This window comes from Magnolia sinica, chromosome 12, assembly GCF_029962835.1.
Source record: "Magnolia sinica isolate HGM2019 chromosome 12, MsV1, whole genome shotgun sequence".
NCBI classification, from domain to species: domain Eukaryota; kingdom Viridiplantae; phylum Streptophyta; class Magnoliopsida; order Magnoliales; family Magnoliaceae; genus Magnolia; species Magnolia sinica.
In genome coordinates, this window is record NC_080584.1 from 4,237,110 (window position 1) to 4,253,611 (window position 16,502).

The window sequence follows — 16,502 nt, forward strand, 5'->3', positions numbered from 1 at the left end:
TAACAACCATATAGGGGGGACGCTACAAAAAGGAAGGGGACCGCACCCAACAGATGAGCCTAACTGCACACTGGCAACTCACAAGCAACGAAACAAGGAAACGCCAAAAACAGAGAAACTGGACGAACGGAACCATTAGGAACGCCGAATGTTACCGAGGCCCACTTGATCGAGGAGAAGGGAACCCTGAACATTAGCCAGTAGAGCAAGCTTGGAGACATAAAAATTATTAGGATTACCCTCGCTGGCTAATCTAGCCAACGCATCAGCCACGGAGTTGCCTTCTCTGAAGGTGTGACTGAAAGACAGGTTGAGAGAGCAGCGGAACTCCTGAATCGCACCTATCTTATACCAAATGTTCCAAGAAATAGCGTCATACCTGTCAGCGGCTGCGTTGGCAATAGTCAAAGAATCTGATTCAACAATGATGTTGCGGAGGCCCAACTTGGAGCATAACGTGATGCCATCTAGCATAGCTTAAGCTTCAACAATAATGTTCGAGGTGTGACCGTAGTTGCGATGGAAAGCAAAGATCAGATTACCTTGGCAATCCCTACACACCCCTCCACCACCACTCGGACCTGGGTTCCCCCTGGAGGAACCATCCACATTCAACTTGAGGAAGCCCCTTGCAGGTTTAATCCAAGTAACTATGGAGTGATTTCTAGGACGTTGAAACTCAGCCTTGGGGATATTGAGGAGCTGAAGCGTGATGGAATCCGCAAGAGAATTTTGATCCTCACCCGGGATAGTGCAAGCTATTTCAGACAACCAGTGAGCCACTTTGGAAATAATGTGGGAGGCAGACATCGCGCGACCTTCAAAGCGGGCCTGATTTCTGCTGAGCCATATCTCCCAGCAGATCACGCCAGGAACTAAACCGATGAGGCTAGACACTCTGGATTTCCTGCTGGCTTTGGAGATCCAAAGGTTAAAGCGCTACAGAACGGACTGATTCGGGATGTAGTTGACACCAAAAATCTTACTGAAATGATCCCAGACCTCGACAACAATCTTACCTTGGCTGAATAGATGATCCCGGTCCTCCTCTCCACCGAAGGCAGGGACAGGGGAAGCCGCCCTCTGATCCGAATCAGTATTTACGTGCTAAACTGAAGCATTTCGGTGGAGTTACAACTGACAGGAGAAGCGCTGCATGTGAGCGTCAAAAGAGCTCCCTACGTGGGACTGATGCTGATCCCGAGAGCATGATGATGATCGAGCAGAGGAGACAGCGTCACAGACACGAATGGGACCTGCGCAGGGGCAATATTCTGCATGACTGGGAGGTCCGATCTGCAGCATTCGCAGCGGGAGGCCAACAGAATTTCGAGCTTCTGGAGGGATTTGTCTACAGGGACGACATTTTTAAAGATTTTCCAAACAAAGACGCTTATCTTAAGAGGAAGAACCTTAGACCAAACCCATTTAGGCCAGCCAAGGAGAGGAAGGTGGGGCCTGACTTCATTCCACGCTGACTTAACTGTGAACTTTCCGAAAGCAAACAGATCCCATATCAACTGGTCTTTTCTGTTGGAAAACTAAGGAGGACAAGCGGTGATTGAACGCATCACTTGAGGGGAGATAATGGAACTGATTTCCGACAGATTTCTAGCACCCGGGGGTAGAAGAAATCTCTCACTGTGGCCTCATTCAAATGCTGAGGGTTGGCTTTATCGGTGGCGCCTGTTAACAAGCCGTGGCCTGACCAATTCTGGTGCCACAGGCTGAAATTCCCTTCCCTGATCAGCCATCTGGAGTGGCTGATAGTAAACTGCAGGACTTTGAAAAATCTCATTCCAGGAAGACGAGGAGAGTTGGCCATTAACACCATTTGAGGCAATGAACTTCCGGAAGTACCTGGTTGAAGTGAACTTTGCCCATAAGGACCCGCCTTGCAGAAGCTGCCAACCCATCTTGATTCTGATCACCCGAGAGATGTCCTCGAAGGTTCTGATGCCCAGTCCTCCTTCAAGAACTGGAGTGCACACCGACTGCCAATTAACCCAGTGCCTCTTATTGCCTTTTTCAGAAGAACCCCAAAAGAAGTTAGCCATCGCCCTGTTGATTGATTTGGATACTGATTTAGGGATGTTGATAGCGGCAAGCATACGGATGGGAATGCTAGAGAGGACGTGCTTGATTAAGACTAGCTTGGCTGCTTGATTCAGGAGCTTCGCTTTCCACCCGTCGATTCTGCGAATGATCCTTTGGACAAGCTGGTGAAGCTGCGGGGCCGGGATTCTCCCTTTGGATAATGGCACTCCAAGATACATAGAAGGGAGCAAAGCCTGCTTGTAACCAGTTATTGTGCTGAGCTTCTGGACTTTGGTTCTGGTGTAGTTCTTCGGGACAATGAAAGACGTCTTGGCAATGTTCATCTTTTGACCGGATGCATTTTCGTACTGAGTGATGAATCTAAGCAGCATGTGGACATTGGATAACCTGTCATTAAGAAATAATATTGCATCGTCAGCATAAAAAAGGTGGGTGATAGTAGGGCATTGTTGAGGAAGCTTGAAGGGTTGGCAGCAGCTTGATGAGAAGAGGTTAGAAAGACCCCTACTGAATACTTCCGTTGTAAGAATGAATATGGACGGGGATAGCGGGTCCCCCTGCCTCAGGCCCCTAGAGGACTTAAAGAAACCAAAACTCCATCCATTAATGATGACTGAGAACTCGATATGTTCCCAGCAACGCTGCACCTTAGAAATCCAATGGGTAGCGAAGCCAAATTTCTTAAGCACCTGGACGATGAACCCCACTCCAACCGATCATAAGCTTTCTCCATATCAACTTTGATAATCAAGTTCCCACCAAACACCTTGCGATCGAGGTTAAGAGCCATTTCCCTGGCTAAGGTGATGTTCTCAATTATAGATCTGCCATGAGTAAAGGCACTTTGTTCTTTTGAGATGAGATGAGGGAGGATGAGGGCCAACCTGGAGGCCATAATTTTGGAGAAAATCTTCATGATGCAGTTGCACAGGCTGATGGGTCTGTAATCGGCAAGAGACTCTGGATCTTTCTTCTTTGGGATGAGAGTGATTAACGTGCATTGGATAGCCCTCGGAATTTTTCCTCCACTGAAGAAATCCAAAGATGCTACAAATAGATCAGCCTGAATGATATCCCAGTAACTAGTGAAAAAAGCACCGCCAAATCCATCGGGGCCCGGGGCACTGTCAGCGGGGATGGAGAAAACAGCCTGTCTTACTTCTTCAATAGAAACCAGCTTAAAGAGTTCCTTGTTCATGACATCAGACACAAGTGGGGAATGTGATTAGCAACATCACCAATGTGACTGTTGACGTTGGAAGAGAAGAGGTTTGTAAAGAAGGACACTGCTTCTTCACTAATGTCTTCGAGTTTCTCGATCGTAGCACCAGAGATCATTTTTATCTTCGTAATTTGAATCTTCCTTCGATTTTCGAGGACCAATTTGTGGAAGAATTTCGTGTTCCTATCTCCCTCAGCAAGCCAGGAGATCCTTGATTTTTATTTCCAAAAAATCTCCTCTCGGAGATAGGCCTTTTTGAGATTAGCGTGGGCCCTGTTGAGATTGACCGTGGCAGATTCCGTTTACAAAGTGAGAAGAGCATGCTCAGCCCTTTGAACTTTAGCCTCAGCCAGATGAATGTTCCTGTTGACGTCTCCGAAAGTCTCCTTGTTCCACTCCTTAAGAATAGATTTCAGTCTTTTCATTTTGACAGAAAACTTGATCATTGGACTGCTGAGGGCCGCTTCATTCCAAGAGGCGAAAACTATGGAGTTAAAGTCATCATGGGTGGTCCACATTCGTTGGAATCTGAATGGGCGAGGAAACATAGCGAGGTCAACTTGGAGGGAGAGCAGAAGGGGAGAGTGATCAGAGAAAGATCGGGTCAGATGATCAACCTTGCAAGTCGGAAAACAACTCATCCAATCGGAATTAATCACAATTCTGTCTAGCCGTGCCCATCTTTGATTTCTTCCCACTCTATTATTGCACCACGTGTAGGGGGACCCCCTGTACCCTGCGTCGAACAACCCCGAATCATTTAGGGCCTCTTGAAAATCAGTCATGGAAGAGGTCATCTGCAATGAACCACCAAGACGTTCATCCAGAGAGGTGGTGACATTGAAGTCGGCGTAAACCATCCAAGGCCCCGCAATGGCCCCTGATATGCTTCTAATTTCAGCCCACAGATCCTTCCTCTAAAGATTAGAATAGCTAGCATAAACCGTTGTGACATAGATAGGTTGCGTCAAGCTATTGTCAGTAATTTGGAGTGTGATGCATTGCCTAATTGCCCTAACCTTATGCACTTGGAAGTGATTCTTTGCCAGAATCCAGATCCTATTGTCAACAACATCATCAGAAAAATGGGTAGGGAATCCCAGTTTTGCTGCCACAGCGGGCCGTTTCGATTCCCTGCTCATGGGCTCCTGTAATAGCAAAATACCGATATTGTTTTCCTAATCAAATGCTTAAGAAACCAAGTAGTTTGGGAATTACTGTTCACTCCCCAAGTATAGGGTTGTGATGTAGTAATAAACTCGGTAAGACCGAGGTCGAATCCATAGGGACTGAAACTTGTACGTTTCCTGAAACTAGATAGAAATAGAACTAGCCTAAGATGCAATCTAAATCAAATAGAATTTCAGAATAATTGTGGAATAATTATCTAAAACTTTAAACAATTCAAGGAATGGAAACTAGGGATTCAGAGGATCCACTTGTAGAGATCAGGGAGATCTTATGCTTGCATCAAGGATTATGGAATTAAGTTGAACTTACTTGATCTGGTTTTCAAGAGATGAAAGGTATATGAATTAGAATGGATTCCATCATCTAACCATGCCCAGGCGACAAAGCAAACAACAGGATTAAACTAATTACCAACCAATCAACAGTGCCTGAAAGTTAGGAAGGGTACTATCATCCAACCATGCCCAGGAGACGATGGTGAACAACAGGGCCTCCTGACGTCATAAACATTAAAAGAGAAAAAGAAATATTCAAAGCCATTGCAAACCCATTGTAATTTCAGTCACAACAGACCATTAAAGACTGAGAAAATATTCCTTTAATAATCAACTTAAAAATCAAATTAAGTTCAGAAATTTAAATTAAATGCATAGAATAGACTCTTCCATCTCGCTACCGGCTTCACCTCTTAACCCTAGCTAAGAGGTTTAGCCACACATGAATGGGCTGAATAAAACAACAAAATAAAAAATAACAAGGGAAAGAAAAGAACAAGAAGGAAAGAGAGAAACCAGCTTCACGTTCCAGCCACAAACCTCCTCCCTGTCTTCTCTGTTTCGCCTTCTCCTTGAATCCCCCCTCCTTGAATACTCCTCTCTTCTATATATGCATTAAGCGCATGCTGTGGCTCCTGGAGTCCATGCGGAAAACTCCTGGAAAGTTTCTTACGTAGCCAGCGATGCAGCAGCGTGCGCAGCAAAACGCAAAAAGGAGTCACGTTTGGCCTCAGTTTGGGAGGCTCGCCGTCCAGTAACCTCAAAACCGACTTCTTGGCTAGAATATTGGCCTCCTTATGGACACATTGGACGATATGGATCACTCAAAGTATTGATGATCGTGGCCCACTATCTCCCGCAAATCCCGACCTCGACTGGACGCGGAAACAGGGCTTGCGCACGCGGGGCTCGTTGTCGAAGTTGGTGGGGTCCATGATCGATTTCGGTTTCGAAATCCAGTCCGTCCATGCAATTCTCCTCGAAATTTCAGTTAGGAAGGTGCATTTTTTCCTTCTATTGATGAGGCCCACTGAATCTTTGTTTCTGCCGTCCATCTTGCGTTTAACGGCTGGAAACGCGCATATGCTCGCATGGGGGAAGAAGGTCACCTGGACGAGGGTCACGCACCATATCTGGAGTTAATGGACGGTTTGGATCATGGAGATACATGATAGATGGGCCCCACTGCTGAAAAACGGACGAACGCTGTCCGTTGGCCATTCGTCCGTGCTCGAGAAGGAGAGGGAGACGGGTCTCCGTCGCTGACTGGGAGACCCCGGTCCAGTGCACAGCGGGCGTACGCCTGCTGTGTGCACAGGCCGTGTAAAGTGGGCCCCACCTTGACGTCTTATGCAAAATCCAATCCATCCATCCGTTTTTTCATCTTATTTTAATCGCGGGGACTAAATTTAAAGCGTATCCTAATAGCAGGTGGGCCCCATATCACTGTTTTGGTGGCTGATTTGTCCGTTGAGCCACTTTTATTGGGATCTGAGGGTTGAAATTTGATGTGTACGGTTAATTCATGGTCCTCAGGCCACGTATGAAGTTTCGACTTGATCAGATAGTGGGAACCGTATGATCTTGTATTCTGGACGTCTTTTAGGCCTGTTTAAGATGAGTGGCTGAACTTTATCTGATCTTTGACGTGTAAATCCTCGATCGTGGTCCCATGGGGCCCCGTCCAATGTCTTGGTGATGCCTGAGCTTTAAATCCATGCTTTTAGCATCCTTTCCAGTCCGTGCTCGTGAATATGCCTTGCATCACAAACATGATTAAATCAGGCCGTTAAACAATACTATGTTTGTAAATCCTGGCAATAACTGGGGTCTGATATGCAATATTCGACCCTCAACAATTACCTACCCCACGAGCATTCTAAGATAGGAGACTAATCATCAGAAACCCAACCTTTGTGCTCGGCCCTCTTCTGCAAGGTCTTCAACCTTTGATTCGTCCGATCGCTAAGAATATGTTTCTGCACTGTTTTACTTTTCTTTTTTTCCTTGCTCCTGACAATTTCCTCTTCCTTGGAGCTGATACTAGTATCTGAATCGATGATGCCCGGTTCCGGGTCCTCGCACTGTAGGTCTACCCATAATCTGAGCGGATGTCGATTGTCCTCAGCACCATCACCCTGATTAGCCATGTTCTGCCCTTCGATCGCTCCTTGATTACCCTGTTCTCCTGAAGTCACAGCCAGATCCTTAGCCCCAGAGGGCCCCATTGCAATGAGATCTATTCCTGACAGGTTCTGAGGAGCACAAGCCTCTGCATGCTTACTCACGGACCTGGAAGCAGACCTACCCATGTCAGATGACCTGTCGATGAACATGTCCTTGACTCCTAATAGCCATTCCTCCCAGTTAGGTTTTATTTCTGGAATTGGACGGTTCGAATGGGTGCGTGAGGAAGTTCGGTTAGTAGTGTTGTCAGGTTGTCTGAGATTGTTGTGTTGTCTGCTCTCAACCTCGACTACTGCAAGTTAACCTAACTGTTGGAGGAATGGAGTTGGACCATCGGATGAAGTGACATTTACCTCTATGCAGCCTTAGATGAGATGTTTGGGGAGGGAAGGATTGGTGGGTTGTTGTAGAGCAGAGAGGACCTGATTGTCCTGATGGTACTGTAAGTGTTGCTGAAGGTTTACATAATGGCTTGGGCTGCACCCTGGTGAAGCAGTTTGTATGTTCGTAGATTGAGGGCCATCTGACTGAACCATCAGAGCAGGGGCAATTGGCACTGTTTCAACATTGCTGACCCTAGTTTTGTCAGAATGGATCATATCGAAGTAACTGACATCAACAGACTTGTTGTGTGATGGCTGAACTAGGGCTCCATTCCACACAACATTTCATATTCTCGTCGACTAGAGGCAATTTTGCCAGTATGTTGCAGAAGTTCATGGGTCAGTCCCTGATGACATTCCACTCCCAGTTACGAGCCTACGACTGAGGTTTGAGGGGGAGTCGCTTCTTCAGTCCCAAGAACTGACGCTCGTCACCTCTGTTTCTGTCATTTCCACAAACACCTGTCGAGTCACCCCCAGTCATTGCATTTCCAACCCTTCCTGAAGGTCCGTTGACAATAGGGATTTCAGGAGGGCTTTTCCCTGTATTTCCATTTCCACCTGCAGCCAAACTTGAGGACCATCCCCCAAATCGACTGCAGGGCAAACCACTAACCTACTCCCGGCTTTACCGTTCCTGGTCTCCGTCTCTAAGGCTTCGACATTTCCACAAACATGTGACGAGTGTCTCGACCCATCATAAAACCTCCTAACCACCCATTCTTTGGTGCTCTCGTTCGTGGCTTGTTTTATGAAAGGAGAGGGTCCTAATTTGAACATAGGTTCCATCTCTGCTATAATAGGATACTCCTTCCCCAACACATTTAAACGCAATACATTGCTGAAACAGACACCTGGGTGAGGAATAACTTTAATCCGCGCAAAGGCCTGAAAATAACTGAACCGTGAGTTGGAGTCGATTTGAGAAATCTTACCAAAGTAGCTCGCTAGATCGAGTATAATAGTTTCGATCCAAGCATGAGTTGGAATGCCAAACAATCGGATCCAGACCCCATCAACCCCAATAACCTCTTCAAGAGACCACATTTCAACATACTTGAGCCCCATCTCCTTATGTAGTGAGACATTTTTGCTAATGGCAGCCATGTCTGCTTCAGATCTGAACATTAATAAGAATTTAGAGTCATTTATCCTGACGACATCCACTACAGATAGCTTCAGATTGGGGTTCGTCAATGCTCCTGCTAGACGATCAATGTGAGTACTGTGATCCACCGTTGTCCCCACCAAAGCCAGCTTTAAATGACGGAGACGGTTCTCTGCTACTCCTGGGTTTGCGATGGTAGTGATCCCAGAGCTTCCCTCCATCCGTAATCGTTCTCCTGATTTTTCTCGAGTAACCGCATCAGCAAACTGTCAGGCCATTCCCGGCCCTTTCTGTAGGGTTACTGGTTGGAGTGTGGGTGACATTTCAAGCCGAGCGCCACCCGATTTCCCTTTCGCCCATTCAACGAGCACAACCTTGCCATCAATCCGTCTTTCATGTAAACATTGAATAGCATTGTGGGCATCCTGTTCGTAGTAGAAACGGATGAAGGCGAATCCACGAGATTTGTGAAGCTGACAATTCCACGGCAAGAATACATCTTGTATTTTCCCAAAACGACTGAAAATACGAAGAAGATCCTCAGCCGTGGTATCAAATGTCAGATTGGCTGCAAAATTGGAGAAAAAGGATTTGGAGGAAATAGATTTCCTCGCAAGCACACGAACCCATGAGTTAGTCATTCTAACATTTCTTTTTTAAGTGTAAGTTTTTCTTATGTATTATGAGAGAAGTTTGATATTAATATGTTCTCTCATTTTCTACTCTAAAATTCCTATGGATGCAATCTTAAGGAACAACTAAAGGGGGTAGTCGGGCATTCCAAAAAACAAACCAAATCCAAACCCACACACCATTAAACTACCCATGTCACCCATGGATAGAGTGTCAAGTTGGCCGAGCTGTGCCAATCTCTGTCCAAGCCTAGCCCACAATTTTTCAGCAAGCTCGAGTGCTTGAGAGAGAGAGAGAGAGAGAGAGAGAGAGAGAGAGAGAGAGAGAGAGTGTGTGTGTGTGTGTGTGTGTGTGTGTGTGTGTGTGGTAGGGATGTGATCAGGCTGTGATCAATATGTCAAACATATATAAGCTATATAAAATTAGAAATTTTGAATAGGGTCGGCTCATCATGCCTAGCCACAATAGTTCAAAATCTAAGTTGAAGTGTTGTAGGCCCATGGCCCACTAAGGCCCACAACCAACTTAAGCCCACCTAGGCCTATTATAGAGCCCAACAATGACATAGTCCCATAGTCCACCGAAGGGGCTAACATGTGTTAATTAATTTATTTATTTTAAAAAATTCTGTTATTTATAGATTTTGGAGTCTAAATCATGATTAGCAATTTACTATTTTTGAAAGATATGAAGGTTGATTTAAAAATGAGATTGAAGATAGGAGGGATTAATTTAGAGATGTAGTTAAGATTATTTTCTATATGTGTTTTATTATTATTAAGCTTTTATCATTCTAAATGGATTAGCTAGATTCAAAGTCAACTACAATTGATTTGGAGTCAATCTCTTAGTTGAAAAAATTCTCATTAGAAATTCACACAAATTCTATCAAAAAAGTAGATGGTGCAGGAGTTAGTCATTCTAACATTTCTTTTTTGAGTGTAAGTTTTTCTTATGTATTATGAGAGAAGTTTGGTATTAATATGTTCTCTCATTTTCTACTCTAAATTCCTGTGGGTGCACTCTTAAGGAACAACTAAAGGGGGCAGTTGGGCATTCCGAAAAACAAACCAAATCCAAACCCACACACCATTAAACTACCCATGTCACCCATGGATAGAGTGTCAAGTTGGCCGAGCTGTGCCAATCTCTGTCCAAGCCTAGCCCACAATTTTCAGCATGCTCGAGAGAGAGAGAGAGAGAGAGAGAGAGAGAGAGAGAGAGAGAGAGAGGTGGGTTAGAGCTTGGAAGATGGGAGTATGACAGGGCTGTGAATAGGTCAAACATAGGCTACACAAAATTAGAAAATTTTAATAGGGTTGGCGACAGTTCAAAATCCAAGTTGAAGTGATTAGGCCCATGGCCCACTTAGGCCCACAACCAACTTAAGCCCACCTAGGCCTACTATAGAGCCCAACATTGACATAGGCCCATAGTCCACTGAAGGGGCTAACATGTGTTAAATTTTTTTTTTCTGTTTATTTATAGATTTTGGAGTCTAAATCATGATTTGCAATTTACTATTTTTGAAAGATATGAAGGTTGATTTAAAAATGAGATTGAAGATAGGAGGGATTAATTTAGAGATGTAGTTAAGAATATTTTTTATATGTGTTTTGTTATTATTAAGCTTTTATCATTCTAAATGGATTAGCTAGATTCGAAGTCAACTACAATTAAGTTGAAAAAAAATTTCATTAGAAATTCACACAAATTCTATAAAAAAAAGTGGATGGTGCGGGAGTTAGTCATTCTAACATTTCTTTTTTAAGTATAAGCTTTTCTTATGTATTATGAGAGAAGTTTGATATTAATATGTTCTCTCATTTTCTACTCTAAAATTCCTGTGGATGCACTCTTAAGGAACAACTAAAGGGGGCAGTCAGGCATTTCGAAAAACAAACCAAATCCAAACCCACACCATCAAACTACCCGTGTCACCCATGGATAGAGTGTCAAGTTGGCCGAGCTGTGCCAATCTTTGTCCAAGCGTAGCCCACAATTTTCAGCAAGCTTGAGTGCTTGAGAGAGAGAGAGAGAGAGAGAGAGGTGGGTTAGAGCTTGGAAGATGGAGTATGGTAGGGCTGTGAATAGGTTAAACATAGGCTACACAAAATTAGAAAATTTTAATAGGGTTGGCTCATCATGCCCAACCTAGACAGTTCAAAATCCAAGTTGAAGTGATGTTGGCCCATGGCCCACTTAGGCCCAACTTAAGCCCACCTAGGCCTACTATAGAGCCCAACAATGACATAAGCCTATAGTCCACAGAACGGGCCAATATATGTTATTTTTTTCCTGTTTATTTATAGATTTTGGAGACTATATCATGATTTGCAATTTACTATTTATGAAAAATATGGAGGTTGATTTTAAAATGGGATTGAAGATACAAGGGGTTAATTTAGAGATGTGGTTAAGACTATTTTCTATATGTGTTTTATTATTATAAAGCTTTTATCATTCTAAATCGAGTAGCTAGATTTGAAGTCAACTACAATTGATTTGGAGTCAATCTCTTAGTTGAAAGAATTCTCATTAGAAATTCACGTGGAGTCTATTAAAAAAAGGGATGGTGCAAGAGTTAGTCATCTTAACATTTCTTTTTTAAGTGTAAGGTTTGATATTAATATAGTTCTCTCACTTTCTACACTAAAATTCTTGTGGGTGTACTCTTGTCCCTTCCTTTTTTTTTTTTTTTCCTTTCTTTTTTGAATTCGGGTGTCAGATTTCATTGATATGATAAGTGGGTTACACAATTTTAGTACCAGAGAGGGTGATTGTTGGGGTAATTATTAATTCTACATCATCTTCTAATGGCTTCAAATGGGGTGACATAGAAGAGTTTGTGCAGGCAATCCAATTTGATTAACATAAGCACAAAGTAGGTGGATCAATTCATGCATACAATACATAATCTTATTAATTAGGTGGGAAAGCTCTGGCATTGAGGGAATCTAAATACTCAAGTTGGAGCATATGAACACATAGAGTAAGGCCTTTACCAAGATCCTAACCAATAGGAGTGGCTAGGGCTTATGAAGACATTAAATAGTTGAATCCTTTAATTGTTGGAACGTGACATAGAAATTTCCAAAACAAGAAAGAGATTTATGAAATTAAAGGAAAAGTTGATATTTGAAGTGATTGATGTATTGACATTGGTTATATAGTTCATTTTGATAGACATGCAAATAGGTCTCAACAATCAAATTGAATGATAAGGAAGTTAGGCTAATGTATACAATCGAAGACCGGTGTGAATAATAAGCGGCTTTAATTTTAAGTGGAAGCCCCGCTCTTAGATTGATACTCCAACCCATCTTGTGGACCCACTGAAAACCCTACCCACAGATCCTCCATGTGAGATCTACCCTTATATGCCACGGGTTTGAGCTGAATAGATGGAAGCTTTGTTGTGTGGTCATTATTTTCAAATGTGGTGCAACCATGCTTGCTTTCGCAATATCCAAGCCACTCATCACATGGGACCACTACTTGGATGATTCCTCAGTCATTTTGCCCAATCAGTTGGTCATACATGTACAAAATATATATAGCATTAAGTGGACTCAGCCAACACTCAAATTGAAAAGTATGTGCGGCCCATCTGATGATGGAGCCAGCTTCATTTATGAGAGGATCCATTTAATTGGTAAGATACATCTGATGAACGGCTCCCAACTTTCAAAAGTGTCCCATATTACGTGTGGACGGAGAGTCTCATAAATGTGAATATATGTGTGTTTGTGTATATATCTTATATAAATAAGGTCAAAATAATAACAATAAATTTCAATCATGTTGATGTTTGATTTCTCCCTTGATCTTGGCTATACCTGTATTACGAAGAAGTTGGATGGATGTTGTAATGCTGAAGGTATATTACATTCCTCGTTCTTTTTCTTTTTCTTTATATATATATATATATATATATATATATATATATATATATATATATATATATATATATAAAGGTATATTATATTGGCTAATTCTACAGATTATCATTGATTTTTGGAAGTAAAAACGATTTTCTCCTTCTTTTTGGTGCTATGGTTTGAAAAACCCTAATTCTCATTCTCTATCTCCCTCAAAACTACATAGATCGAGAAGCAAAACCCTAAACCTAATCCTAACTCTCATTCTCTATCTTCCTCAAAACTACATAAATTGAGATGCAAAACCCTAACCCTAACTCTCTATCTCTATCTCCCACAAAACTACATAACTCATTGCACCCGATTTCTCTTTTTCTCTCTCCCTCGTGGTTGGCGTGATCTCTGTCTGCCTATTCCGATGGGTTTTTATAGAATTCTCTCTCTCTCTCTCTCTCTCTCTCTCTCTCTCTCTCTCTCTCTCTCTCTCTCTCGTTACAGGAGGAATTAGCGTCGGTTCTTACGCCAGAAGGACGTTCCAGCAGCGTGCGTCTGACGCCGTGAAATTCGGTTTGTGGGTCGGATCTTTTGTTGAAGTCTGGCGATCATACATTGATCAGGTGGAACTCACAATAGACAACTTTGATTTCAAACCGCTTTTTATCCAAGAACTTGCAGTGGGTTTTCTTGATTAAAGAAGATGGATGGCGTTAATGGCAATTCTTCATACAGCATAGATTTCGACATTCAGCTCCTTCATAACAGTTGAAATAATCAAGACAAAAATAAAATAAAATAAATTTTTTTAAAAAATAATAATCAAGACAGAAATTGGGGACACAAAATTTCAAAGGTCTAGATCAATTTTTGCAGTGAATTCTACAGGAAATGATCTTCTTCCTATGCTGCAAAAATCCCAGATAGAACACAGCCATCGGCGCCATCAAACCCAAAACCAATCCAGTAATTAAAACACAAACATTCATATATTGTTGTTCTTTTATAATATTTCAACAAGAAGAAAATATTGTATCCAAACCATAACCAAAAAAACAGAAAATCATAACAGCACTCCAAATAAAGAAAATCAAGCCAACACACCAAATAAAGAAAATCAATCCATACCTTTGGATCCTTCAGCCTCTCACGTCATGGAAAGGACATGAAAAGCGTAGCCAAACCAAATGAGAAAATTCCGAAAAGGGCTATGACAGAGAGAGATTCGGGGTATGTGTAGCTGCGAAGTCCGCCGGAGAGATACCCGACAATCCCAGCGGCTGAAAGAAACACCGTAGTTGCTGCTGCTTTGCGTATTTTCTTCTTCTCGTCCATGTCTCCTGCTGGTGGTGGAGGAAGCGCAGGCTCCATCTCGAGGTACGCGTCTGGAATTTTGATTTTGATTTTATCGCCCATTGTTCTTTTGCAGGGGATTTGTAGAGGATTTGCAGAGGGTTATAGAGACTTGATCGAAAAGCTAAGCTTCAGCTGCTCCTATAAAAGGACAGCCTTTTTGTGCTTTGCTGAATGATCATAACACGCGCAGTTTGGATGGATCCACTGCTACTGTGATTTATGTGCCTTACATCCACACCGTTCATCCATTTTGATAGTTCATTTTAGCGTATTATCCGAAAAATGAAACGGACCCAAATCTCAGGTGGGCCATAATACAGGAAACAGCAGTGATCAACAATTAGAAACTACTCGTGAGCCACAAAAGATTTTGATCAAGCTGATATTTGTGTGGTCTCTTCATTTAGGTCTTTGTAACCTTATCAACAGGTTGGATGGAAAATAAACATTCCGATGGCCCCCATAAAGTTTTAATGATTGGGATTCAATCCGGACTGTTTCCTGTGGTGTGTTCCACCTAAGATTTGAATCTGCTTCATCTTTTTTACATCATGCCTAAAAATAAGGTTTCTAAAGGGATGGACCGCGTGGATATAAGGAACATACATCATGGTGGGCCCACTTCGATGCATTATTCCCTATCCAATGCATCAATTTATTTTATTTTATTTTTTATTTTTTTGTCAGATCATTTTAGGGTATGAGCCTAGAAATGAAGCTGATAAAATTCTCAAGTGGACCATACATCTGGAACCAGTGTTGATTGAACGATCTACCGTTAGAAAACTTCCTGGGGCGCCCCACCGTAATGTTTCTTAAATATTTTTTGCACATCCATTCCGTTGACGAAGTGACATAAAACTGGTTGAAGGAAAGAAAAAAATAAAATAAAATAAAATAAAAAAACAAAACAAAACAAACAAAATATCAGCTAGCTTGGTCCAAAGCTTTTGTGGCCCCAACTCTAAAATGACAAGGAAAAACGGATGGAGGGAGTGGATATAGAATGCATCAGTCAAGGTGGGCCCATAGTAAGGGGCTGCACCTAATAGGCTTCCCTTTCCTGCATGATGTCTAACTACACACGTGCGCACGTAGCATATGTAGCTGTTGACAGTAGCCTAGATTTTCTGATTATGAGTTTGCGGAAGCGGATTGCATCCTGCCTCCGCTGGAAGGAGTTCGTTCCAGGCTCGGGCTCCGTGGGACCTACCCTGATGTATGGGTTTTATCCGTTCCGTTCATCAACCTTCTAAGATCAGTTTAGGCTATAAGTCCAAAAATGATGGAGATCCAAACCTCAAGTTGAACACACCACAGGAAATAGCTAGTGGTGATAATAATGCCCACAGTTGAAATCTTCCTATGGCCCACCGTTATGTTTTATTTGCCATCCAATCTGTTCATAAGGTCACATAGACCTGGTCTAAGGGAAAACATAAATTTCAGCTTGATTCAAAACTTCTGTGGCCCCGGCTACTTCAAGGTGAAGTCGATCAGTCTCATTAACGGTTTTGATAATTAGAAAGTGGGCCCCGCTGATGGAAACGAACACTAGAGCAGATTGTAAGGTCCAGGTGTTCGACCCCTACTATACCTTAACTAGCCTTGATCTTGATCCTGATCGGTGCAAACGTACAGCTCCTTGAAACCATTCCCATTTACCATTTACATCCATTAGATGAAATTAAAAAGAAAAAATTAATTTTTTTTAAAAAATAATAATAATAATAAAAGTAGCCTATGTATGATCCCCATAAGAGATGAAGATATACGCTGGGTGGACCCCACCTTATGGACTCTCTGGAGTTTCAATATGAAGCCATAGGTTCGAGCAAATATTGTAGTGCAAGTGCACCAAAGTATGCGTATGGGCGGAATGGGCGAGTCTGTGTAAAAATAAATAATAACAATAATAATAAAACCTATCTCATGGACTATAAGTTACGGTCGAGGGAGCTGCTAACTTCTAACCTTTCAATCCATCAAATAAGTTAGCCTTATCACAAGGATCACTTAATCTAAAAATTAGATATATTCATCCATATCTATTTATCAATGGCTAGAAAATTATTGAAAAAATTAAATATATTCATTCATGTTTATCAATGGCTATAAACTTTTGCCTATGATGTGGTCCACAAGGTGAGTAGAAATGATTGACTTTAGCACTAAGTGACCCTCATTTTAGGGCTAATCTATTAAGAAGTTAGA

The 16,502-nt window shown here is 42.3% G+C and overlaps 2 protein-coding genes and 1 long non-coding RNA gene across 4 annotated transcripts; 1 reads left to right on the forward strand and 2 right to left on the reverse strand.

The window, feature by feature from the left end:
* Positions 1 to 1,673: 1,673 nt before the first annotated feature.
* On the reverse strand, positions 1,674 to 3,256 carry LOC131221824 (uncharacterized). Its single transcript, XM_058217127.1, has 2 exons — positions 2,748 to 3,256; positions 1,674 to 2,445 (listed from the first exon to the last, which is right to left on the reverse strand). Exons 1-2 carry the CDS (start codon positions 3,254 to 3,256, stop codon positions 1,674 to 1,676), a joined length of 1,281 nt encoding a protein of 426 aa, XP_058073110.1.
* A 5,437-nt stretch (positions 3,257 to 8,693) lies between these two features.
* On the reverse strand, positions 8,694 to 9,065 carry LOC131221826 (serine/arginine-rich splicing factor SC35-like). Its single transcript, XM_058217129.1, has one exon. The coding sequence runs from the start codon at positions 9,063 to 9,065 to the stop codon at positions 8,694 to 8,696; it is 372 nt and encodes a 123-aa protein (XP_058073112.1).
* A 3,664-nt stretch (positions 9,066 to 12,729) lies between these two features.
* On the forward strand, positions 12,730 to 14,949 carry LOC131220817 (uncharacterized). 2 transcript variants are annotated; one of them, XR_009158839.1, is made up of 3 exons: positions 12,730 to 12,937; positions 13,035 to 13,555; positions 14,362 to 14,949. It is a non-coding gene; the product is annotated as an uncharacterized LOC131220817 (long non-coding RNA). The 2 variants fall into 2 exon arrangements; XR_009158840.1 differs by lacking the exons at positions 12,730 to 12,937; positions 13,035 to 13,555 and adding an exon at positions 14,115 to 14,245.
* Positions 14,950 to 16,502: the final 1,553 nt, after the last annotated feature.

Coding starts and splice junctions, on each gene's coding strand:
- LOC131221824 (XM_058217127.1), bottom strand. CDS start 3,256: ATGAACAAGGAACTCTTTAAGCTGGTTTCTATTGAAGAAGTAAGACAG. Junction 2,446..2,747: donor GAGTGGGGTTCATCGTCCAG/GTGCTTAAGAAA, acceptor TCTTAATGACAG/GTTATCCAATGTCCACATGC.
- LOC131221826 (XM_058217129.1), bottom strand. CDS start 9,065: ATGACTAACTCATGGGTTCGTGTGCTTGCGAGGAAATCTATTTCCTCC.